Below are 27,500 nucleotides of genomic sequence, written 5' to 3'. Positions count from 1 at the left end.
ATCACCACTAACAAAAGGACACAAAATGAAAAATGCCCAAAGTGTACTGAAAGAAATCTCATTTTCATGAGTTCCAGTATTTTGTGACTTGCCACCCAATTTGTGTTTTGTAAAGGGCTGTCATGCATCGAAATCCCCCCCCCCCCCCAAAAAAAAAAAAACAAAGCTATTTTCTCCTGTCTTTGTTTGTGGGAAACTTGAATTCAAAGTTTATCAGTGTATTTTTTTTTTTTTTAAGAAATGTCTCCTCTTTTTTCTTTTTTTCTTGAAAGTAGTGGCGGGCTGGACACTTGCCACCAGTTCCCCATGCCTGGTCAAGGCTGGTAGTTAATCACCTTCCGAATAAAAAAGACTTATAGGTTTGTGTGGGTGTGTGTGCAGGGTGTGAGTGAGTGGGTTGTTGGTGCGGTTGTGGGGGCAGGGGGCGGGGGGCGGGGTGGTCTGTCATTCTCAATATGTCTCCATCTTCTTCCACATCTCTCTCTCTCTCTCTCTCTCTCTCTCTCTCTCTCTCTCTCTCTCTCTGTTTCTGTCTCGCAATCTGTCTGTCTGTCTGTATGTCTGTCATCTGTTGCTTTCTCTTGTGTGTTTTATTGCCATGCTTGTGTGATATTGGTGTCTGCTGACCGGTCATTTCATGCAATCACTTAGTGTGGACTCATTTGAAGACAAATGTGCAACAGAGAGGTGGTGATTTATGATTGGTCAATATCTTTTATCGCACTTGCAGCTTATTCCGAGTCCGCCCTTTCCTGTTCTAACTGAATTTTTAAATGTATTTTTCTATTTTGTGACTGACTTCCATTGAGCACCACATTGTTCACCTCACCACACCTTAATAGCAGAACAGGAGCAGAGTAGTTTTCATGTCTGCCTCTCGATTGACTGATAGTCGGTTGAAGCCTTCCTGAGTGGATTTGGAATGTTCTCTCCCTGAACACATTCACTGCCATTCACGCAATTATTCGGGAATTTAAAAGAGGACGTAGAGCGCCCTCTTCCCGAATTTGTTCGGGTTTTGTCCGATAAAGTGCAGGCCATGGCCCCTGGCAAAGATTTTTCTTTTCCAGAAAGGGGCAACATTTTCCTTTTTTCCATGTGAGCGCTTTGATCCAGCTTCAGCTGTTGTTAATGCGCTAGATAAACCAATATGTATGTATGACATTGTATTTTGGAGAGCCGCCCTCATTTCAAACACATACAACCCCAAACCCATATTATTTAGAAACTTACTCTTCATTTCTGATTGAAGAATAATGTTATAATGTTATAATGCTAATGTTTCTAACCCTATCTTGAATGTTTGTGTAGTCCTAAAACTTAATATTTTGTGAGTACTGGAGTATACACGTTTGCACATTTTCAGCTTCCTCGAACAGCCCAAAAACCTGGGTCCTTAGTTGTGGCTGTGAATGGCTGCTTGGCTGGAAACCTTTCCAGGGTGTACACCGCCGCCTTTCACCCATAGTCAGCTGGAATGGTTGCTCACACGCTAACAAAGGTTTTTTTACATGTTGATTAAAGCCACTGTGTAAGAACTTACTTGACCGATTGACGTCACTTGACAATCCCTCAATCTTTTAGTGCTCGTGAACAAGCCGGTGTTCGTTTTGAATGCATTTCTGTCAAGGGCTCAGACAGCTGACATTTTTCTTCCACACGAGGGATAGAAAATAGGCACAAATGGCATGTTATGACTAATTGAATGATGCACCTCCACATCAGCAGTTGCTCTGCGCCTCGTCTGCATTTCACATTCCAACCCCGAGAACTGATGAAAATGTGTGTAATATTTGTAATGGGGCATCAACTTTGGCACTCTTGCCTTTTGTCGTCTAAAAAAAAGAACTTCTCATTAACCTGTCACTCACAAATGCGTGTCCGTGTTCAAGAAGAAAAGACACAAAAATGGGGAGCGGGTCATTAGTATACAGTGAGAAAGGAGAACAGAGGTTGTGAATGGGAGAGAGTGAGAGTGAGTGCAACACACCATTAAAACAATTAGCCTGCTATATAAAAAGCTTTTCTTCGCACCCTTTTGATACTGAAATGACTGATGATTGGTGAAATTATCCTTACAGTGCTTTAAAAGAGAAACACACACACACACACACACACACACACACACACACACACACACACACACACACACACACACACACACACACACACACACACACAGAGACACGTTTTTTTCCCTCTATCACCTGTAAATGCCTCCCTGCTATCCAATTTTATCCGTGCATACAGTTGAGTTTGAGTAACAACAGTTGCTGTTTTTTCTACATCGGAAAGTCGGTCAGTACATCTGTTAAGGCAAATGTCAGTCTGTCTGTTGTTAAGCCCGGTCGTCCGTCTCTCATACTGTAAACCTTTGTCCATTCCCACTGTTTGGTCTTCCTCTCGGTCTCCTGCCTGGCAGTACAAGGCTCAGCATCCTTCTCCCGATATAGTCACTCTCTCTCTCTCCTCTGGACATGTCCAAACCATCTCAATATGGCCTCTCTGACTTTCTCTCCAAAGCCTCTAATGTGAGTTGTCCCTCTGATATACTCATTCCTGATCCTATCCAACCTGGTCACTCCCAAAGAAAACCTCAAATTCTTCATCTCTGCTACCTCCAGCTCTGCTTCCTGTCTTTTCTTCAGTGGCATTGTCTCTAGTCCAAACATCATGGCTGGTCTCACCACCGTTTTCTATACCTTTCCTTTCATCCTAACTGAAACCCTTCTATCACACATCACACCTGACATTTTTCTCCAGCCGCTCCAGCCTGCCTGGACACACTTCTTCACCTCTTTTCCACACTCTCCAGTGCTCTGTACAGTTGACCCCTAGTACTTAAAATCATCCACCTTCTTATCTCTTCTCCCTTTAGCATCACTCTTGTACTTGGATCCCTCTCATTCATTCAGAGGTTTGATTCGCATACTTTATGTCGGATGCCCTTCCTGACACAACCCTCTCTATTTATCTGGGCTTGGGACCGGCACAATAAGACACTGGCTTGTGTCCCCTTGTGGCTACATCCCATCCCCTCCATCCATATTTCTATTTATCATGTCTTCACATCTGTCAATCTGTCCACCGACCTTTCTCTCTGACTGTCCATGTCTCCATCAACGGCCCCTATCAAACATTTCTATCCATCGATTTCTCTGATCAAACTACATTGATTGAATGGATTGAATTAGCCTTTATTCGTCTTGCAGTGGATAAATGTATATTTCACAGCAGCAAAGTGATGAAAGTAAGAGGAAAGGAAGAAAGTATAAAAAATACAGGACCTGGTGTAAAGGCGGCCACTCTCGTAGCGCCATCTTGAAGTCAAAACAACAGCAAACGCTGGCGCGTGTTGCTGCCGCTGCTCACCCGCTGAAAAAATATCATGTGACTGTAAAGTGTCCTTGACCGTTTTGAAAGGCGCTTATAAATGATATGTATTACAGTAAAGTCTCGTTATATCGATATTCTCGGGAGTCGGGAAAAATATCGATATAACCGGACTATCGATATATCCGATCATGCGGCATGTAAATTTTCTCCTTGCGTTCATAGAAATAGTATCGTAATAAGCAGTACTATCAATATAACTGATATCGATATAACGAGACTTTACTGTATTATTATTATTATTATTATTATTATTATTATTATTATTATTATTATTATTATTATAAAAAAGTAAATAACAAATAATGTGACACAACACAAAAGACACAGTCTTCAATCTTAAGCGCTTTCTATACCCTCTTTGTTGCATGAAGCAGTTCGAGATGAAAAAGGAGAGTATCACAGCCTCCTATCCACCAGTGAATCAAGCACGTCATGGTGAAATATGCACGTCTGCTACAGGCTAAGTTTTGAAAGCAAACACGAAGCTGTAGCATCCGTTGATGAAAAGAGACAGTCTCAAATCTCTTGTACCATGTAAATCCTCTTCAATTCCAAGCCGCGACAGTTCCACAGAGCGCCGATGCTCCTTTCTTCTCATCGCAGGCTCCTCCAGCCATGCATTCATCCAGCCGCAGACTGTTCAACAGCACCAAATAAGTCCACATCTCCATGAACTGGACATTGACTTTTGAGTACTTTGATCATTTAACAGTGCACAAGAATGTGTGATTAGAAACACTTTTTACAAAACCCCCCAACACATCACACCTGCAAACAATAGGAATTCTACAGGGTTGTTTTGTCTGTTCCAGTTCTATTAATCAGCCATCTGTCCCAGTGAGTCAGGCTTATGCATTGCCAATACGTTGTATGTGTATTGGATTTAATTGAAGAATTATCTTTGTAATGGACATCAAACAAGCACGCAGAAGTGGTTCGCCATCATAATGGTACAAGATTAATTAAATATTCAGGACCGACAAAAATATAAACATCATAAAATTGTGTCTTCTGCCTTCACGAATGACTACGGTTTCTATACGTGTTGCGAGGGTGGGGAATTGAAATCCCAATTTGGAGCAGGTGGTGAATACGTTTGGATGTTTTGTTTTCCTCAAACGTGACTCAGGCAAGTGGAATCACGAGTTTATTTATTTGACTTGCATTGGTCCACGCTTTTGTCTGGAAAAGGGTTTAGCCAAATAAAAGTGTAATAGGGGTCACACAGATTGTTGAGACAGATAGATAAGGCCATTATTTCTCTCACGCATGTGGTGTGTGCTTGTGTACACACACTTAAGAGTCACATCCCATTCGTCTTGATGGAGCGGGGCAACAGTTGCGAGCCACCATGGGAAGAGCCCACAGTATTTGGTAGGAGTTGGCTTCAGATGTTTGTGTTGGGCGGAGCAAAGGGGCTGCATATGGCTCAAACTCTCGATTCATGCAAGGTAGGCAAGGTAGGCAAGAAGATGCATAATATTAAATACAGCATTATGACAAAACTAAACTCTGTTAGCGTAGTTATGACCAGTTGACTGCCAATTCAATGAAGAAAAATATCACGCTGTAGTATTGATAAAGTGTTGGTTAATAAAATGAAGTACCTTCATAGTGTTTGTCCATATTGCCAGTAAATTTAATGCAAAAAGTATTTGAAAGGTGTTTTCACTTATTTATTTGTCTGTCTGTCTCCTGCCTATTACAAAGCATTCTTGAAAAACAATGAGAAACATTCACTGGTCTTGTAAGAATAACTGTAAAACATTGTGTTGAAATCACAATGGTGTCTTATGTCACATAATATATATACAGTGAGACCTCAACTTACGAACTTAATTGGTTCCCAGAAAGAGTGTGTAAGGCGAAAAGTGTGTATCTCAAAAACAAATTCCCAGAGGAAACCATTAAAATGGGAATAATCCGTTCCCGGGTTTCCATAAAATATACTTTTCAACTAAATAACCCTTAAAACTACACACAACATACCTTATTCTATGTATAATAAATGTGCTATTGTATTGCAATGAAAGAAATACACTGCATTGTATCATAAAGTCACTTTTTTACATTTGTGATGGTCATTTATGGCTTGATGGAATGGCGTTGGAGGTCGAAGGTCAAAGGGAATTGCTGTTTGGAAAGAGAGGCGCATTACATGACGACTGTAATTGAAGAAATAAACTGTGCTGTAAAATAAAGTTTTATTTACCTTTTTGATGGTCGTTGATGGCTTATGGAAGGAGAGTCACATTCCATAAGGACCTCTGGTGCTGTTCGGTTGTGTGATTTCGCCGAATATCACTCCGCCAGCCGTGGTGGGTGTGTATTATGAAAATAGTGCTTATTATAAGGTTTAATTTTTATAAATTTGACGTTTGTAAGACACAAAGTTTGTAAGTTGAGGTCTCACTGTATATATAAACTGTCATTATATGTTTGTCAACCTTCACGGTCTGGGCTGGCGCCTTTCTGGTGTTAAGTTTTGTTTAAAGAGCCAGGTTGTGCTCTATTTTCAGCTGACTTTTATGTCAAGATGGTGCAATCTCAGAGTCAAAGGGACTTCTGTGACCATGACGGGGGCTTATTGACTGACTTAATGACTGACCGTGACTACTTAACACTTACTGCAGAGGCTGTTCTTCAATGGCCATTTGTCCATTGTCTCCTTTTTTAACAGCGTCATAAAGCACTGAAGTGAGTGAAAGCCACTAAAATAAGTGGACTATGTATGTGTGTGTGATAATACAGGGCCATGTTAAAGGCTTTGTTTGTCATCGTGCACCCAGTTTTAAGGAATAGTAAATGTAAGTGAAGGAATAATTTGGCCAGAATGTCATTCAGGATTATGTTATTCTGCCCAAAGGCATGACATGTCTTCATTCATCTCAAAGTTAATACAATTCCAAACAGAGCAGTAATGATGTTCATTTCTTTGTTGTGTATGAAGCCTGTCAGCCATATTGGATGATCTTTGTTTCTTTGACCTAGATTTCATCCTGATAGATTAATGATGAAACATAATCAGTCATGTCCAAATGGTGACTTGACACCAAGTGTGTGCATTCCCATCGGACTCGCATGTTTGTGTGTGTGTATATGTGTGTGTGTGCGCACATACAGTCAAAGTGCACGTATTACAGTAAAGTCTCGTTATATCGATATTCAAGGGAGTCCGAAAAAATATCGCTATAACCGGGACTATCGATATATCCGATCCTGCGCCGAACTGCATTAAACAAAAGCCGCCAAAAGAGGGCAGCCAAGCGCCATATAAGAAACGGAGCTGGCCATTAGCTCCCTTTTTTTTGGGTGAGAGATGTTCCCCCAATGTTGCCTCAAAATGGCACATATAATTCTTTAATGATTGTAAACATGTATGCTTTAATCTTCAGAACTATAGTGTATTTGAAACATATTCATAACTGGATGTGTAACAAGAAAACATATTATCCGAATCTGAAGCCATTGTTTGGATTCACAAGCAATGCAAGACGTCTTGGCGTGAAGTCATTTTTATTTGCATTTGAATAAAAAGTGACATCGGCTGTCCTTTTATACACAGTATGGAATGTTAATAATTTTCAAAATCATCGCGCTTCAGCAGACAAAACAAGAAACATTGTTGCAAAAAACGATTGCATTCATATACAGTACAGTGGGCATCTACATAACACAACAGGGAAACTGCAACGCTTACATCTTACTGTATTATGTATACAATTTAAAAAAGTCATCAATCTTCTTCTGCTTCCCATTTTTACCTTTTAACACAAACACTTCAATCTCGTCTGCTACACACGAGCTAGCGTCTGAAAATGAAAATGGCTCTGCTACACGGGTGCTGGGCGCGTAACCAAGTCACCTGACCAATTCGACCAATGGCGCGACCGATGGCGTGTCACGTGACAAAGTCACACGGCCAAGTCGACCAATAGCGCGACCGATGGCGGCTCATGTGACCAAGTCGACCAATGGCGCGACTGATGGCGGCTCACGTAACAAGACACGTGACCAAGTTGACCAATGGCGCGACGGATATATCGATATAAACAACAAAAATGGCCGGCGGGGGATGAAAAGGAGCACCGTAATAACCGGATTATCGTAATAACCGGGTATCGTACTAAACGGTACTAATTATACATAAAAAGACTAGAAATGTGCAAGGGAAATGAAAATAGTATCGTAATAAGCGGTACTATCGATATAACCGATATCGATATAACGAGACTTTACTGTATGTGCAGTGATGTGCTGAGTCAGGATTGTATGATCGCATGTCTGTATGCCACTCTGTGTTAGTGTTTAATGTGCCACTGTGTATGTGTGTTTTTGTAAGTTAAAACACTCAAGTAGGTCTGGGAAATAAAACAGCTGTAGTATCCTCTTCCCCCACTCTCAGACATTGTCCATATGACAATGCTTCTCAATCAATTAACATCCACTCGTGTGTGTGTGTGTGTGCGTGTGGGTGTGCGTGCGTGTGTGCGTGTGTGTGTGTGTGTGTGTGTGCGTGTGCGTGTGCGTGTGTGTGTGTGCGTGTGCGTGTGCGTGTGTGTGTGTGTGTGTGTGTGTGTGTGTGTGTGTGTGTGTGTGTGTGTGTGTGTGTGTCTGTTCGGGAGGGTGGAGGAAGTTGCGGTCAACCATCTCATTGAAGAAGCAGCTCCAAATCAAATTGTTTATCCAGTGCGGTCAACCCTCATTTCGCTACCTCATCATTCTTTACTGAAGATGCACACATATAAGCACACACTCAGTCTCCTGCTCTCTCTCTCTCTCTCTCTCTCTCTCTCTCTCTCTCTCTCTCTCTCTCTCTCTCTCTCTCTCATCATGGCTTATCCAATCGTAAGTGCCGCTTTAAGTACATGGGTTCACCTCAGGCTTCAGAAAGCATTTCCACAAGAGCCTCCTGTGACCACTTGTGATTGGGTCTCACCCCTCAGCTCTGCATACTGATAGACAAATGGACATGTTGTGCATTGTTTGTAGATAACAGGATTCTATACTGTATAGCTAAGTTCGTGGGGACAAGACATGAACATGGACAGTAAAATACACTGGCAAGCTTGTGTGGAGACTCAAAACCATCCACAGCCAATTGTTTGTATCCCAAAATTAGCTGGTGACCCGTCTAAGATATTTTACAGCTCTGGTCCAAAATTGGATGGTTTGCCCTCCAGTTCACCCCTTATTATAAACCATATAAATGCAACATGGATACTGTGGTGTTGTGATGTCCACAGTGAGGAATGCTTATTTTTTTTTAGATATTCTTGAGATTTTGCTTCACAGCTCCTCGCTCGATTGTTTTTGCACATAAGTATGTAGTTCTTGTTATTCTCAGTTTGTGTTCTAATGTGTTGGATTTCATTGCCCTTTGTGTTGACAAGTAAAATTCAGTTCCTTGCCTTTTACAATCATTTGTTGCACTTTGTCTTGCATCTTTAGACGGTGTGTGTCGCTTTCGGGTTTACCGGGTTTTTAATGGGTGAATAGATGCATGAATGCCCTCCACCCCCTTTTGAAAATAAACAGCAGAAATCTGTTCGCCATACTCCATTTCAACTTGAAGACAATGAAGTATGAAAAGCACAATTGTGTGTGTATGTATCCAATTCATAATCTCATAATTATCTTGCTTTTGTCACAAAGAGTTATGAATGGGACATTGCAAGAAGTGACTTGTCGCCAGACTGTTACAAGTCTGAGGGGAAAGTGCAACAGAAGGCCTGGATAGGGTGGTCGCAAAGCTAGCAGATGACTTGAAAGTGGGCTCTGCTCTCACTTAAAGCTGTTGTGTCAAGTCACAGAGTGACTGATGACACTCCAAACCAGCTGTCACGCCAAAGCCATGCTACTGAAGATGATGAGAACCGTACATAAGAGGAACTCATCCATATCATTGCCTACTGTATTACACATTTCTGCAATGTCCTTCTTCTCTTCTGCTACCTCTTCACAACTGTTCATATGTCAAACAATTCTTGTTTACTTCTGCCGCTATGCGGACAAAATTCGTTACACAATTTTAAAAATGCTGAACATTATCAGACATGGATTCATCCTTCGTGATGTGGTTGTAGTTTCACAATGAACAAATTTGTCTCACATATCTGAACGTTGTGGCCAAAATACTTTTGGAAGAATAACGGAAATTGAGCAACATTTTCTGGGATACGGACTGACTGTAGGAATCTTTTTCATTTTCTTTGGCTTTTGTCTTCATCTGTCTTGTGATCTCTTTATTTATTTACAGTCAAGTACCCACAGAAGGATACCAAGGATAGAAAACTGGACATATAGGCAACGGGGTTCATCGACCATCAATGCTTCAAAGTTATTTTCCGTAACTGATGAGCTAAATTGCACAGCACCGTTATTAGGCAGGCCCAATGAAACACACTCAGAGTCTTGGTTTTCTGTGGAGCCTCAAAAATTCTTCCAAAGCATTGAATCTACAAATTTAATTGGCATTAAAACAGTGATGCATTCATAAACATAAACAAAAACCCTTCCTTGGTAGCCGTCGTTTGGATAAAGCATGGGTCAATGACTCATGACAGCAGTCAGCAAATCACACATCTCCCACCACACTGTGAATCTTTAGCAATGAACTGTAAAGGTTATTTTCTTGTTTTTATCTTATAGAAGTCGCACAGCGGGTAGGTTGAAAAGCATTTTCAATCAACACTTGTTGTTTGAGTGGTGTTCCTTTTTCAAGTCGCTCGATTGTCGTGCGTCCAGGAAGCGTTCTTTCCCACTGCTTCTTTGAAATCCTCAAAGGTTGTAAAATTGGGAAATTGACCACAGAGACGTCTAGTCAAAGAGAAGTACCGGAGAATAGATTGACTGCTATAGTACAATATTTGGTTAACAGAGCTAAGTGGCTTTTTTTAATCTGGCTAATGCACCCTAGGCACATCAACATGCATGTGTTGCGACTGAGGGAGGATAAGCAGTGACAAGCTGTGGACATTTGCGTCAGAAACACATTTTCATGAGCAGAGGGCAGGATGAGCATAGCATACCAGCTGTCCATCAATGGAGTTTGGTTCACAAACTTTGCACTGATATCGTCTGGACAGCAGGCAAAGAAATACCAACCACACTATTTACCATGGCCATTCTCAGTGTACATAACATACGTTTTTCAAATAGTTTTCACAAGGAAAAGCTGATGTTTTGTTTTAGATTAAACGCAAACACTGCACTTGGGAAACAAAATGTTTATTCAGTTATGCCTGACAGCTGTTTTTAACTCATTCACTGCCATTCCTGATTTTTTTTCGGGGAATGAAGTGTGACTCGGAGCGCCATTCTCGAATTTGTTTGTGTTTTGTTTTTTCTTGCAGGGGGCGTGGTGCGTTTAAAACTTCGGTCAGACCTCGGCAATGTTTTTCCCTCCCACGAGAAGGCTGCATTTACCTTTTGTACAACTCTACAACCAAGTAAGCTCGAAATCAACTTATTTTCTGATGAAAGGAAAACTCAATATTCTGTGGGTCCTGCAATATAAAGGACAACCGACGTCACTTTTTTGTTTTTTAACTGACATCAGAAAAACGTTTGATAGCATCTAAAATACCCAAAACACGCAGTATGATATTTTTAGTCAAATGCAAAACACCAATAAAAATGACTTAAAGTTTAGAAAAGCTGAAAAAAAATTGAGCTGCGAATTGGGCATTTTCAGAAAGTCCCACCCCCAGTTTGTGACGTCACACCCAGACGTCTTGCATTGCTGGAGAATCCAAACAATGGCTTCAGCTTCGGAGAATATGCTTTCTTGTTACACATCCAGTTATGAATATGATTTAAATAGTTCTGAAGAGGAAAGCATACATGTTTGCAATCGATTAAAGAATTTATTCTATGCCATTTTGAGGCAACATTGGGGCAACAATGGATCACCAGAAAAGAGACACAAAATGGCGACCTCCAGTGGCCACCTCTGCTTCCACAGGCTGATAAATTCCTTATATGGAGCTTGAACTCCCTCTTCTGGCGGCTTTTGGGTGCAACACGGTTCTCAGACCAAACATGTACAGCTAAATACATTGACGTGATGGAAGGACGCTACAATGCGTCTTATTTACGGTCAGGGGGCGGTCCTTTCATGACGTCACGTACGGACTCGTCACCAACTCAAAAACAAGACTTCCTGAATATTCAGAGCGAGTCTTAAAACGTAAAATATAGCTATATGTGGTGGAGTCTTATTAAAATATGCTCAGTAGAAGTAATTTGAAGCCATTTTACAAATTATGGACACAACTTGTCCGGAGACATCGGTTGTCCTTTAAGTGAAAATGACAAAAACCCTCGCACTGGAGTGGAGACATCTTTGCACATCATCTGGCAGTTAATGAGTTAGAAATATTTTTGGTGATGATGGCGGCTGCGGAATCCAAAACTGATAAATAAAATAAACTGTTTTTAAAAATAAGATAAGAAATTATATTTCTCTCACAATGGAGAAATTCCCACATTACAGCAGTGAAATTATGAAAGGGCAAAAGCAAAAGGCAAAAGGTATATAAATGAATGTAAAATATAGTATTAATATAAAAAATACAAACTCCACCATAAAATGTAATGGAACTTACACTGATATGACCATGGCTACAAGGTCAAGAGTAAAGCCAGCACTAATCCTCGAAATTCCTACTCTGCTAGCTTTCTGTTAACAGATATTGATCGTACTACTGACCTCTTGGGGCACATCACTTGCCGGTATGCGTGTCACCTCACAAATGGTTCGCGTTCACATTATAAGTCACACATGTTTTTGCAATGTGAACGAGTATGTGAAAAGATTGGATTTCACACACACAAAAAAATTATAAATCTGAAAAGGGCATCATACCCGACAGTGTGAACATAGACATGTGTTTCCATTAATCCGTCCATATTTGTAAAGAAATATATTTTCTGCAGACATGCATGCCACTTGTCCATGTTGTCCAAAATGTAAAAAATGGATGACGTCACTAATTTTTAGACTTTTTAAAAATAAATGCTGACAAGTTTTGCCATGACTCAGACTAAGTAGTCCCATCCAAACACTTTGGCATGGACACCCTAACACCCAAGTCTTCATGCTGTTAAAATTGCATGCCATTCAAAAAAAAAAAAACATTTGAGCCCAAATGTGATACCTCACCCGCAAGTGCGCTAACATTTCACTTTGACATATTTGCAGTCCCCCCACTAAGGACCACTAAGCCGCTGATTACAGCCGCTGTGCTTCCAGCTGAGTCAAACATCCACAGTGCACATCCTTATCTCCAGCCACACAGAGTGCAAGCGAGAGGGTGCTGCTGGTTTCAGGGGTGACGCGACGGGGATGGTGTGGATGGTTGAGGTTCTGTGGGAAGAATAAGGGCCTCGTAAAAGAGATTGGAGTAGGATGCGGAAAAGTTGCAGCCAAACCATAGAAAAGAGTGCGAGGGAGGACATACATCAGGCCTTGAAAAGACAGAACACCGCACAATAAGTTATTAGGAAGACCTTTTTTGCGCGCAGGCTGTTGGTATCTTTTTTGCCGGCCTGTGTGGGATATTTGTCTCTCTCATCTCTGTGTCCTTGCTAATAGCCGAGCGGACTCCCCGCTGACTCCGCAGGCTGCACTGTGATTATCAACACCTCCTTGTGCAATTGCACACTTAACGCTTTTGTATACACACAAAAGATAGATGACACACATGCTGGGAGCTTTAATTTATAGTTACGTTTTTTTGGAGGGGTGGGGGTCGTCTTCTAATAAAAACAGATGGGATGCCTTTTGAAGCATCATTTTGGTGTTCCTTTGTTTCCTGACATGTTTAGTGATATAGGAATATGAGTGATGGTCTTATGAAATGCGTCTGTGGAAATCTTTACATATCCTTATTGGCACTGGCTTATATATGCCACACGCAAACTGTTCTGTGTGCGCCTGTGTTTTGAGCTATGAATGACCCAAGTTCGAAGGAAATACCTGAAATGCCTAACAACATTCTCAGGCGAATCCAATTTGATCTTCCAACTGTATATCGTTTTGCTCAGATGACACCTTCCGCAGCTTTGCCTGACTCTTTCAGTCTCACTGTATCTCTTTGAGGCCACTTCGCTTCCCATCCGGTTTGAAGCTAAACAATTATTAGGTGTGAGCCAGCAGAGATGTCTTGGTCTTTTCATGGATCGGATACACCGTTCATCTGCACTAAAACCACTGAAGCATTATACAGTTGGACATTCCAAACTTTAGCCGTGGTCAAATTAAATTCACGTGTAAAGTTTACAGTGCATTTTATGTTCATCCTAAAATGGTGACTGAAAGCCCAAGTTCCTGAACTTTAGTGAGCAAAGTGTGTGGGTCCAGTCCTTACATGTGTCAACTGGCCTGCCGCTCTTCTTGCATTGAATAAGGATGTCGGCGCAGACTATGCTTGCTGTTGACAAACTCATTTTACTGTTGCTTCCCATAAGGTCTCCTCGGTAATAAAGCTTGTTGATGAGGCCTCAGGGAGTGTGTGTGTGTGTGTGTGTGTGTGCGTGTGCGTGTGTGTGTGTGTGTGTGTGTGTGTGTGTGTGTGTGTGTGTGTGTGTGTGTGTGTGTGTGTGTGTGTGTGTGTGTGTGTGTGTGTGTGTGTGTGTGTGTGTGTGTGTGTGTGTGCGTGTGTGTGTGTGTGTGTGTGTGTGTGTGCGCGTGTGTGTGCGTGCGCGTGTGCGTGCGTGTGTGTGTGTGCGTGTGCGTGCGTGTGTGTGTGTGCGCGTTTGCATTACTCTGTCTGCCCCACTTGCCTTGCAACAGATAAATAGGAGCTTTCTACTCATGGTCATCCACTATTCCCCTTTGTTAGATAATTGATCGATTGGCTAGTTTTGCGACATTTTCTTTACTCACTTTCAACCAACGTCAGCAAACGCCTGATTGTCTCTGACAGATTATCCCGAGCGATTATCCTGTGGTGTGGAGTGTTTGACACCAGGCGCTAGAGAAAATAGATGCATCTAATGGAATGCTTGACTTTGGTAAACAAATCATTGCGGTAGAGCAAGCAAAGTGAATTTCACACCACCTGGTCTCACAACACATATTATTCATGTTGTACTTTACGTCGTAGAAATACTTCCACAAATGACATCCTTTCGCTAAAGTTCTCCACAATATGTGGGGAAAATAAAACCACTACGAAGACCCGGTGTCAAGGCGTCAAGATCACTCCCGCACATGCACCCTCGCACACAGTTTCTGATCACCCACGAAGGGCTTCCAACGTTTCACCCCGCCAAGCTTCTTTTAACTGCAGCGTATGCACGGACATATACAAACATTTAGAGTGAGGCACAGACGCACACGAGTGAGGAGAACATGACAGACGTGGTGCTGCCGGCCCCTCTGAGATCACAACATTCTTCGTGTATTATTAACCTCAAAGATGAATGGAGAAAGGGAAGCGGTGGCAGAGTGGTGATCGGGAGGATCCGGAGAAATCTCAGTGGGCCCGCTAACATTTCAACATGATTACTTTGGACGGACTAACATCACTCAAGTTGAAGCCAAAGAATTTACACATTGCGTGTGTGTGTGTGTGTGTGTGTGTGTGTGTGTGTGTGTGTGTGTGTGTGTGTGTGTGTGTGTGTGTGTGTGTGTGTGTGTGTGTGTGTGTGTGTGTGTGTGTGTGTGTGTGTGTTTGCGTGTGTGCGTGCTTGTGTGCGTGTGTGCGCGCATGTGTGCGTGTAGTTGTGTACACGTACAAAATTGGTGTTAAGGGGTTTGTGATCCCTGGATTTAAGTGGTTCGATTACGCACCATGCATTCTACATTAATTTTCACACTTCAGTGTCTTGAATAATTTATATTTTCGCATTTTATGTGAAATAATCTTCCCCTCAAAATAGGCCTTTGACCCAAATTTCTCAGGCAAATGATGATTGAATAGATATTTCTGTTGGGGTGCGCTGGTTAGTTGCAATTGAAATGTTGATGACTACTACTACGACTACTACCACTACTAAAAGTCAGTGGTGGGCCGTCAGGGCCTGCAAGGCCTTCTCTGCTGGCCTAAAAATATCTGAATCACACACTAATGTTAATTATATTTTGTCTATCAATTCTTATTAAATAATTCCAAATTGTCTTTCATCTTCCTTTCATTGCTTTTCCCCTGTTGTGCTGCTTCTAGACGTGTGTTTTTGTATTTATCACAATCACATTTCAGCAATCATTTTTTTACCATCTGCTTGGACACCTTCACAATAAGTTCTGCGGGCCCTGGAGCACAAAATAAATGTTCATGAAACAGTTGCTTTAACCAATCAGAGTTCGAGTTGGCTTGGGTATGTGTGCGTGCGTGTGTGCGTGTCTGTGTGTGTGTGTGTGTGTGTGTGTGTGTGTGTGTGTGTGTGTGTGTGTGTGTGTGTGTGTGTGTGTGCGTGTGTGTGTGTGTGTGTGTGTGTGCGTGTGTGTGTGTGTGTGAGAGAGAGAGATCTTGTTTTTGAATGCTTCAAGTTTGAATTGGCAAGTTTGTCGACTAGGGGAAACTGTCATCACGGGTAGAAAAGACAGGCCAAATTACTGCCCTGGTTGCGTCCATGCGGGAGTCAGGACGGGTTTAAGTTGCAGTGGCGCCTGATGAGGAGAGCAGAGACGGAGGAGAGGGACATATTACAAAGGTCATGCAACCACAATGATCCAAGGACGCTCTCAGACACACACAAACAAAAACACACACACGTACACACCTCAACCTGTCATCGAAAAGGAAGAACTTAATACCTTGTGACCTCCAGAGATGTTAGGAAACATTTGACAGATTGATGGACAGGTTCAGGTTGGAGCGTATGTGCGCACGCATACCATATGTTTGCATGTGCGGGTGTCACCTGTCACTGTACGCTTTTCATTCAACACAAATGTGCCAAATTGATGATGTCACTGAAACCATGGCTCTCTCTCTCGATTGTTAAAGAAAAAAATGTTTATTGGCCTTAAAATATCTTCAAACAATGTTTTAAAAAATCTTGAACATGTGACATCAAGACTGCAAAAAGTCTAATCTCAAAATTAATAGTAGACAAAGTTTTTTTCACACCCAAAAAAATGTCGGGAATGACTTCCGCAATCGTTATAGCGGAACTCAAAAAATGGTGACGTGGTTACGGTCACATTTTGTTTTGCGGCCAACGCGTGGCACTGTAGTGCACCGCCTGCAGCTGCACAAGTGTTTGTTGTTTTAAGCAGTGGCAGTTGAAAGGACTCCCGGCCTGATCATTCGATGTCAGGTTATTGTTTGTTTCACCCTGTCAGGTTTGATTCGTCTTGTCGTGTTTACTCATGGTTTTGTTTGCTACTTTGGATCTTTTTGTTCTGATCAATTTGTTGTTTGAGATTTTGTTCCGGCTGACTTTATTTAATACAACTTGTCACTTGTTGCTCCTCTCTACTGCATTTTTGGGGTCCACCACCACCACCACCTTGCAAATCGTGACAGCATGGGTTTCAAAATACTTCAATATACAATGACAACACATTTTCCTTTTTTTATTAATTCAATGTAGCTGAACAACTGTTCCCAAAATAAATTCAAATTAGGCATGGCAAGACATGCCAAAACCCCTTAATTCGTCGCCTAAACTTGGTACAACGCTTGCCACCTGTGATATCAAAGACTGGTTTGCTTTCGCTCAATGATTTGCCCGTTAGATTTAAAGATTCACAATCAGAATGCCTGCTTCTGCTAGAAACAAAGAAATCACCATTGTCTAGCAAGACCATTAAGAGGATAATACTTCATTTTTGCTTGTCAATGGATTAATTAACTACAGCGGCTGTGAATAGTGTAAACTTTCACTTTCAGCACTGCCTTTAGCCCTACCAATACATGTTGGCTTTGCACACAGTCTCGAGTGGCATCCGGCACCACGTGACTGTTAAATTTTCAAATAAAGTCATCCTTTATCACAGTTAAATAGACTTGGTTGCCAGGAATCCTCAGTGAAATTACTAGTGCTATAAATAAATGTCTCATGATGTTAATATCCAGCAGCCCTGACACGTAAGAAATTGGGTTTAAGAAGTTGTGCCCTGGGAAGGCAAGAATTACGTTAAGCTTTTCATTTCTACTCATCTCCGGCTTCTACTATATTTAACTCTTGGAGGATTCACCCTATTAGAGTTTGGGAGTGTTGCGGATCGGGGTCCTCCATTCAAAGTTAAAGCGGTTCACTTCAGGGGAATTCATGAGGAAACGCATTGGGGAAGAAGGTCAATTTTCTAGTAATTACTGCAATGTTATTTTTTGGACCAAATTCACACATGATAATAATGAAAGCTGGCCACAGCATCTTCACAATCATATCATGGAGCTTTACATTTGTTGACTGACTTGGTGTCACAGTAGGGATGATGTTGGGAGGCCATTTGGGACAAAGGGGATCGCTTTCATTGCTGGATGATTTAACTTTCCAAAAATATTGCTTGGTTTCTGTTCAGACAAGATAATTTTGTAACCATTATATTTTACAAACGTAGAGTTTATACGTGTGTATACGTGTGTGTATTCATATATATATATATATACGTATATATATATACGTGTATATATATATATGGATGGATACATAGGCCACGCCCCCAACAACAACACTACACTTGTGCAAGTGCATTATTTTTTCACGAACATTATGGGAATTTAAATTTATTACATTTATATTATATTCACCATGTTAATATCAATACTTAAAATTACAAAGAGTAATATAATTTGTGGGGGGTCAAAAATAATAACACTATTTAATGACCATGACAATGCGTAACGTCAGTAAATAGATAAGTGAGAGTTTGGTACGCGTTTTGAAATGTAGGGAGTAAACTACTGACAATTCTAAATATTTTGACTCTATTGCTTTTCGCCACAATATCTGTGGTCTCCAATGAAAGCAATTTTAATGGAATGGAAGGCAATGGAGTGGGTGAGCAGAGATGATGGTGCTGGGGGGAGATTAAACTGCTCTTTTAACGGGGTGGGGGGGGTCTATGAGGTGAGGGGAGACGTGGAGGCTGGCCGAGGTGCCCACAATGTAATCCGATACGCGCGTGCGCACACGCACGACAGTTTCGAGTTGAGGGAAAGCTCCGGCTGGAAATCACTAAAACGGCAGAGCTCTGAGAGTCAGGAGCGCGTTTCCACAACGAGAGAGAGAAAGAGAGAGAGAGAGAGAAAAAGGGGGTGAGAGCAGTTCAGTGGGAGAGCGTGTTAACTGTCAGTTCGAAGGAGGACGGCGAAGAGCCTCCACCACATTGGTTTTCTCTCCATTCGCTTTTACGCACGCGTTGACAAGACAGAGTAGATAGCGCGCTTCTTTGCAAATATCTTTATCTCCCCTTTTAACCCTACAACCGACTGCCACTTGGACTTTGTCGTCACCGTTTATGGAATATAATCACATTTGGGACATATTTATGTGCAGAGCTTTTGAAATAAAGGAACTGACGCGGCGATGATTTGACTAAGGGGAGTGAGTTTATTGTTTTTAGTTTTTTTTACAAACTTGGCCAAATGTTTCCATTTGGTAGTGGACACGGATAGCTCAAACTCCTGTTGTGACTTCGCATTCGCCTCACATTGCTGTCAAGATCCTAAAACGTTGTATTGTTACGCATCACACACATAAAAATGGATTGTGGACACTTTGAAGAGATCATCTCCAGAGAGAAAAGACGCACGGTCGCGCACTGACAACCGCAGACCGGCATTTGAGTGTGGATTCTTTGGACGTTCCAACCCGATCTGCGGCGTACAAGACAGGGGGAATCTCGGGGACGATAACCGTTTCATTTAGTTGAACGGTTTGAGCTCAAAAGATGGAATTATACACATGGCTTTGCATGTGTGGGCTCACACTTGGACCGATTGTGGCTGTCACAGCGGAGGAAGCAGGTAACATTGACGCTGACATTCTGTATAGTATATCCAATTAGATTGATTTTGTTAATTTTGGTTTATGACGCCTATTTTAGTTCACATTTTGTTGGTCTGTAGAAAAAGCAAACATTTTTTTAAATTTATTATTAGAACTGTCCTTTACAATTTGGATCGTTTCCTTATCTAATTTGCCTTTGTTAGTCATTGTTGACTTTCCGGTCACTCACTGAAATTGATTGTGTGCTGGGAAGTTGTAGAAGCGATGTGATCACGCAAACGAGTACTTCTTTGTTAATTTATAACCACAAAGACACAATCAAGTGGCGTTAAACTGATGAGAGCGTTTTTTTTTAGTTTTTCAAAGCATACTTGCGAATGGATCGCGTTTTCTTATGTGTCCCGCACAAATAGTGTCAACATAAAAATAAGCGTATATACTTTTAACGAAAACCAGTTAGGCTTATATTGTGGTGCCAAACAGAATACCAATTGTTTTCATCAATCTAACTGGAGTGTTCTTATCTCCACCCTATTGTAAAGCCCAGTCCGTCTTAACAGCTTTCAAATGGATATTTGTTTTGGATCTCTATTGATTGTTGGAAGTCTCGGACGCTCACAAGTGACTACATCACATCTGCTCCCTTGAAGAAAAAAACGCACGCACGAAAAAAAAAACAACGGAGTGATTTCTTCATGGACTATGATCACGGCTTCTTTTCCACGATGACATTCAATAATGTGTTGTTGGCTACTTGATTGTGTCTTTCTTTGAATTGCTTCTGCTCGGAAGGAAGCGACCCGCGCAGTTTTAAGCTGCACCATGCGCGGAAGCCTCACTCACAAGCGGGAGTACTTTTCGCTGCTCTTCATGGGCGCACACGTAGGTAATTAATGACCACATTGTCAGAGCATTGCTGCTCCAAATGACTCGATAATGTGGACAGTCGTTATCTGAAGCGTGTCTTGGGAATGTGAAAGGAGCACATTTTTGCCCCCAACTATTTTTTTTTTTGCTTATGGGAGATGTTATTTATTTTTGTCCCTCTTTTTTTGAGTCAGCATTCCACAAATTGACAAAAATATCTTCTTGAGAGTTCAAACTGTACTAGATATGTGTACTATATTGCTCAATTTTCTCTTAATTGTTTTTTGGTATCAAGCTTGGGCTTTGCCTGGATGGCTCTTTAGTGTGGTGATTTCCACGGGAGAGATCCAAAGTATCCAATTTAACTTTATTGATAAAAAATGTAAGTATCCTGTATTGTTCATCAATCTATAGCCTATAGTTGCAACTCAAAATGCAGTCCAAATTAGGTTCAACATACATTTTTCCACGCTAGTCTCAAAATAAAGGTTGAGGAAAAATACCACGATGCAACATTAGCTCCGTTTAAAGACTGCATATACTAAAACAGTTGATATGAATCTATTCGAACTGGGAATCGGTGTTGTTGTGCGTAGTCGGAATGTTGTATTTGTTTTGACACAAGTTCTCTTCAGAACCCTTGAAGATCCCTGAGGCGCTTTTACACCTGGGACAAAGAGTTCCCATCTGACTGAGTTAGATACAGTAGCTGGTCTAACATTTCCTCTCAACTACTACTTCTCCTACCCCTCGAGAATGGCTGTGCAGCTGCAATCTTTATTGTGCAAATACAGTTGTTAAGTTTCGCCATAACCCAGAATGCACGTGGCGGTGTGTCTGTGACTCACCTCTTAAACGTTATATTTCAGAAACACAATGCAATAGACTAGCACAGAGTGAGGCTCAAACATGCATAACACTTGTTAATACCATTATGTTTATTCACCTTGATGTGAGCTCTGTTTAGCGCGAGCAGACAAGTGTTGATGCGTGGGCCAATAGGCGCTTGCTCATCAGCATCATTTTGACTTGGATGATGCAAAATTACCCATTGACGTTATCATTTTTGTATGATACATTTAAGGCAAATGGTAAACTGTTTTTAATCCACAATATTGCGCCATGAGCGATTCAGTGATTTGGCTATGAGTTACAGATACAATGGTGACTTTTGATCTGCTTTGTCATTTATCCAATTTTTTTCAAATGTAAGAGGCTCCACACATTGTCAAGTACTAACAAAAAACACCACACACATTTGTATTTTGACATTTGTGAGTCTCCTCCTTTAAACCAGATGTCCTTTGTTATACCAAGACTGAACTGCGGGGGTCAGCATAGTGCCACAGGGTATCCAACTTCCTGTTGATACAAAGAAAGAAGAAGAGTAGTCATTGAAAAAAGATCATCTTACATTCTGTCTTTTTTCTATTACCGTTGTCCCTTTCTCTTTGGTTTGTGTTGATCTCATAGTGAGGCATGTTACGCAAACACTTAACACAGCCAGTTGCTCTTATATCGTGTCCAGCAATAGTGCAAACTTAAATTCACTTCTTAACAGGCTATCTTTAGGTCTGCCGTAACAATCGCGGAGATGGTGATAGTGGGAAGGGGGGGGACTAAATGCTAAAATGTGTACCTTTTATCAGTGGGTGTGGACTAATAGTGGCTAATAGATCAAGTCATTCAATTGGTGGATAAAAAACAATTATAAATAAGCCGATGAACCACTGTTCCATAGTTTAGCAATGTAACATGTTGATCATCAGATAATCGGTCTCTGGTAAAAGTTTGTTGGAGTGCAGCAGAATGAGTGAGGCAACTTCTTAACAGCACTTTTTTTATTGTCGTGTTTATTTGTTCCGCTGGGCTCGCCAAACCTCACGGATATCTTGACATAAACTTCGTCATTTCCACAACCTATTTTTTATTGTATTTTATTTTTACCTGAAATTTCCACCACCCAATCTTGTTTACTGGCTCATCTACTGGGACAAACTCACATGTAGGTTGCGGCCTCCTCAGCAGTAAACTTTTACAAATGTCTTAGCTCGGCTGTCTCTTGAGATGATTTGAGTTGGAGAAGCTATTGTTGAGATGCGTGTTTGTGCGTATCTGTATTGAAAGCGGGGGGAATGGAAGTGCAGTGCAAGGAAGTAACCAAGACAGAAAGAGGCCGACGCGGGCTGCCGAAACGGAAGAATGATTTTTTTTAGCTTTGCTGTTTGATCCTGTTTCTTCATTCTGTTTGATCACGGCAGTGCCTGGAAGCGAGATAAACGGCCGTAATTGGCCACTCAAGACTGGCTGTCTGTTTCTATAGCATCTCCGCCGAAATATGCTTGATGATGAAACATGCTGGAGGTGATGCGGTGTGAATGTCGGGAGATCTCTGAGGGGTGAAGCGCCTTCAGGTATACTGGTAGAATAGCAGTTCCTGATGCCAGCTTCTTCTGGCTTGATAGAGTTGCAGCACACAGAAAAGTCTTGAAAGTCTTTCATCAAAACATAAACACGAGTCAGGCTAGTTGAGTTGATTAATCTCGCTAATTATTCCTCTGGAATGTGCCTGTTTGTATCTGGCGGTGATATCATTGTTCTCTACGTTCAGATTAGATTATCTGTTTTCAGCCTCATTATGCTTAAATGTCAGAGCAGTGGGTACTGGCAACGTTTAATCGTATCTAATTCAAAGGTCTCAAGTCAGAAAAGTGGACCTTTTAACAAAACGTTTATAACTGTGGTTGCACTGAAACGCACGACCTCCGCCTGATAAGCGTTTCAACTATTTTGGTTAGTTTGTTTAGTTTACTCCTAAAGCACTCTTACTCCAACCTATTTCAAATGTATTTATAGAGAACATTTAAGAGTCAACAACACGAAAGCACCGCTTCACTTTTCTCAGCTTTTGCTCCATGTTGAATATAACCGGCCACCGTTTCCTCGCGGCACCTCCCTGTATTAAATAAATGACACACCAGTCTGAATCAAAATGCTGTGTGCGCAACAATGGTCCATCAATAACACAAACCATCCATGTCGTTGTTTCTCACAAAGGGGTGATGCATGCTGTTGAACCCACACAAATGAATGGACTTACTAACACAGTCAATCTTTATCTTGAAATTCTATAAACGCAATTAAACTCTTGGTATTAATGTATTTGTTTCGGATAAATGTTTTTAAGCAGAGAGGGAATTGTTGCACATTAGTCAAGGATGACACTCGACTGATATACAAGACAAAAAACAACAACTCATCAATGCTTGGCATTTGGAGAAATACTGCCGCGAAAATAGCAATTAGTGAAACAATAAGCTCATCCAATTTTTTTTCAGTGTGATTGTTTTTGTCTCTCATGAAAAACATACTGCCAGGATAATGATTTAATTATTCCAAGGACAAGAAAGTGCAAGATAGATTCTGCCAAAAAACCCGTCAAATGCCAAAACAGTGAAGCATTAAAAAAAAGGACAAGATTGTGAAAAAAACAACAGAGGAGGCAAGTAAAGCCCCCCCCCCCAAAAAAAAAAAAAAAAATAGTGACTTTTGCAAGAGGGAGCAAGGAGGTCATCGGTAAAATAAGAGCAAAGGAGCACAGTGAAGTGATAGCTGAGTAGATCCACGTGTGTAGTAAATAGCCCAATTTCATTCCTCTGCTACCTCCAAACGTAACAAGAATTGGAACAATCAAAACCTCTTAAAAAGGTATGTTTGAAAGGAGTACTCACATCTGATAATATGTCTGACTTTGAGGAATGTTTTTGCCAAACAAACTATAAGGCCCGTGATTGGATATCTCCAAAAGATGATCTTCATAGGCTCAGCAAAACAGATATGTTAAGCCTGCTCAATATTTACAACAGCCCTGCCCACCCCGTGTGTGTGTGTGTGTGTGTGTGTGTGTGTGTGCGCGTCCGTGTGCGTGTGCGTGTGTGTGTGTGTGTGTGTGTGTGCGTGCGTGCGTGCGCGTGCTTTGTGTGTGTGTGTGTGTGTGTGCGCGTGCGCACGCGCGTGTGTGTGTTATGTACCTTGCGCGTATGTGTGCATGTGTGTGTGTGTTAGCCATTGTCCTGAACTGTTATGCTGTCGAGTGTATTAAGTGTGATTTTGTTCTGTTCCATTAAACCGAAATGTTGAATTTGTTAACGATTGACGATCGCAAATTTTTATGGGTGTGGTTAATGTTGAGTTTATCCAAGCTACAAACTCTGTGCACAGAACAACAGGAAGCTCTCGCTGCTGCTTGACACTAACATAGGACCCACTGGTTGAGTGTCTGTATAACACAAGTCAGGAGTGTACAACTACAATGTAGCTACCAAATAAATCCGAGAAACCGATAGCCTAATTGAGTACTACCATATTTCCCGGTGTATAAAGCGCATCGGAGTATAAGGCGCACTGCCAATGAATGGTGTATTTTTTTAACTTTTTCCATATACTGTATAAGGCATACCGGACTATAAGATTCACCTTCAATGAATGAAAAAAGTTTTCCAAATATAATATATTAATATATAAACATTTTCCAAATATAAGGCACACCCCATTATAAGGCGCTACAGTAGAGGCTGGGGTTACGCACTACTTCTACGGGAGGAAATGGAGTCAGTGACTGCTGAAAGTACTGGTGAGACCTGTTGTGGCTCAATATTACTTCACATGTAAGACACATCTGCATATAAGGCGCATCGTCATCTTTTGAAGAAAATCAAGGCTATTGGGTGCGCCTTATACACCAGAAATTACGGAAACATAATAATAATAATAATAATAATAATAATAATAATAATAATAATAATACTTTACATTTTAAGCGCCTTTCAAAGCTCTCAAGGACACTTTACAGTCACAGACAAGCATAGGTACTATAATAAATAAAGTACAATCACAAATAGAATGCAATAACCGATCCATGCGCACCAAATCCAGCAGACATTTAAACAGCTTCTTCCCCCAAGCCATTAACTCTTTGAACTCTTTCAACAGTAGCCAAAATGGAACTGTATAGTGCCACTTAGCAGTTTTTTTGACAACGATACTAGTGCAGCGTGTTCTACCGGAAACAAATTCCTTGTGTGTGCTACATGCTTGGCAATAAAGATGATTCTGATTCTGATTCTAATTCTGATAAATAAAATACAATTCTAAATAGAAACAAAAGAGAGAGCTACACAGAAATTTTGCATAGGTGGGTTTTGAGATGGGACTTGAAGGTGGGAAGAGAATCGATGTTACGAATGTTGGGAGGATATGAGTTCCAAAGTTTGGGGGCAGAGCAGCTGAAGGCTCTGTCACCCATCAAGCTGAGACGGGCAGGGGGGGGGGGGGGATACAGAGGCGAAGGGAGGAAGAGGACCTGAGGGTACGAGAGGGAATAGAAAGTTCTAGCATGTTTTATTATTTTTATTATTGGGAGTGGGGGGCATTGGTTCGCGTCAGCCGTGTTTTAAATGTTGTAAAATCTAAAATGAGCTTTCTTGACATGCACGCTTGCAGAAAATCAAGGTTTTTGGGTAAGCCTTATACACCGGAAAAAAACGATATTTTCTCTTGGTTGAACTTTCTGTCAGTTTAGATGTCCTGTGGCAACGTGCTGCCTCTTAGGTCAGTCATTGTAGTGCAGCCGACAGCCATTTTGTGGAAGGAAACTTAAAAATGTTGATGGAAATATTATTATATGTCAGAATCAGAATCAAAATCATCTTTATTGCCAAGTATGTAGAACACACTAGGAATTTGTTTCCGGTAGAACACGCTGCACTAGTATCATCATCAAAAAAATTGCTAAGTGGCACTATACAGTTCCATTTGGGCTACTGTTGAAAGAGTTCAAAGAGTTCAAAGAGTTAATGGCCTGGGGGTAGAAGCTGTTTAAATGTCTGCTGGATTTGGTGCGGATTGATCGGTAGCGCCTGCCTGAGGGGAGTAGCTGGAAAAGGTGGTGGGCAGGGTGCGGAGGGTCCAGTAGGATTTTCCGAGCCCTAGTTTGGATTCTTGCAGTGTGTAAGTCCTCGATAGTGGGTAGGGCGGTGCCAATGATTTTTTCTGCCGTCCTAACTCTCCGTTGAAGTCAGATTTTGTCCATTTTTGTGGCGGCCTCGAACCAAACGGTGATGGAAGAACACAGGATGGATTCGATGACAGCCGTGTAGAAATGTGGCAGGCCATGCTTCTTTAGCAGCCTCAGGAAGTACATTCTCTGTTGGGCCTTTCTCAAGACAGAGTTGGTGTTGACCTCCCACTTCATGTCCTGGGAGACTGTGATTCCCAGGAACTTGAAGGTCTCAGCGGTTGACACGAGGCAGCTGGATAGTGTGAGGGGTAGCTGTGCTGATGGAAGTTTCCTGAAGTCCACGATCATCTCTACTGTCTTGAGCGTGTTCAGCTCCAGGTTGTGACGGCTGCACCAGAGCTCCAGCTGCTCCAATTGTTGTCGGTACGCAGACCCGTCGCCGTCTTTGATGAGACCGATGACCGTGGCGTCGTCTGCGAACTTTATGAATTTGACAGCTGGGTGCATTGAGGTGCAGTTGTTCGTGTAGAGTGAGAAGAGAAGTGGAGAGAGGACGCATCCTTGCGGGGCTCCAGTGCTCATGGTCCGTGTTGAGGATGATATATTTCCCAGTCTGACCTGTTGTGTCCATCCTGTCAGGAAGCTGAGGGTCCACTGGCAGATCGTAGGGGACACTCCAAGCTGGAGAAGTTTGGGGACGAGGAGTTCTGGGATGATGGTATTGAACGCAGAGCTGTAGTCCACACACAGGATCCTCGCGTAGGTTCCTGTGTTGTCAAGGTGGTCGAGCATGTGGTGAAGCCCGATGTTGACTGCATCCTCTACAGACCTGTTTGCCCGGTAGGCAAACTGAAGAGGATCTAGCAGAGGTCCGGTGATGTTCTTTAGGCGGTTCAACACAAGGCGTTCAAAGGACTTCATGACCACAGACGTCAGAGCAACAGGTCTATAGTCGTTCAATCCCGAGGGTGCTGGTTTCTTTGGAACTGGGACGATAGTAGACTGTTTGAAGCAGGATGGGACTTCACACTGCTCCAGGGATCTGTTGAATATTTGTGTGAAGACCGGAGCCAGCTGGTCAGCGCAGACTTTCAGGCAGGAGGGGGACACTCTGTCAGGTCCCGCAGCTTTCTTGATCTTCTGCTGCTTGAAGAGCCGTCTAACGTCCAGTTCGTGGATGTGGCGAGTAGAATAGTGTGTGTTATACTGTAGTTTGTGTTTGTGTCTGTGCATGTGCATGTGCATGTGCGCGTGCGTGTGCGTGTGCGTGTGCGTGTGTGTGTGTGTGTGTGTGTGTGTGTGTGTG

The 27,500-nt window shown here is 41.9% G+C and overlaps 1 protein-coding gene across 3 annotated transcripts in view; it reads left to right on the top strand.

Annotated features, from left to right (window-relative positions):
• The first annotated feature begins 18,556 nt into the window (after positions 1-18,556).
• The window catches only part of LOC148894762 (neuropilin-2-like), a 104,731-nt gene continuing 95,787 nt past the window's right edge, over positions 18,557-27,500 (top strand). For 2 of the 3 annotated variants that reach the window (XM_089002379.1, XM_089002377.1), the window contains exon 1: positions 18,557-19,325. In XM_089002379.1, the coding sequence (XP_088858505.1) occupies positions 19,250-19,325 (76 nt within the window). In that variant the 5' untranslated portion in view covers positions 18,557-19,249. The remainder of the gene's footprint in view (positions 19,326-27,500) is intronic. The other variant, XM_089002376.1, reaches the window with a different exon arrangement.

Source organism: Hippocampus bargibanti, linkage group LG08, assembly GCF_051943395.1.
Source record: "Hippocampus bargibanti isolate YZ-2025 linkage group LG08, ASM5194339v1, whole genome shotgun sequence".
NCBI classification, from domain to species: Eukaryota; Metazoa; Chordata; class Actinopteri; order Syngnathiformes; family Syngnathidae; genus Hippocampus; species Hippocampus bargibanti.
Note: the sequence above shows the minus strand (reverse complement) of the source record. Positions and strands in the feature narration are given on the sequence as shown.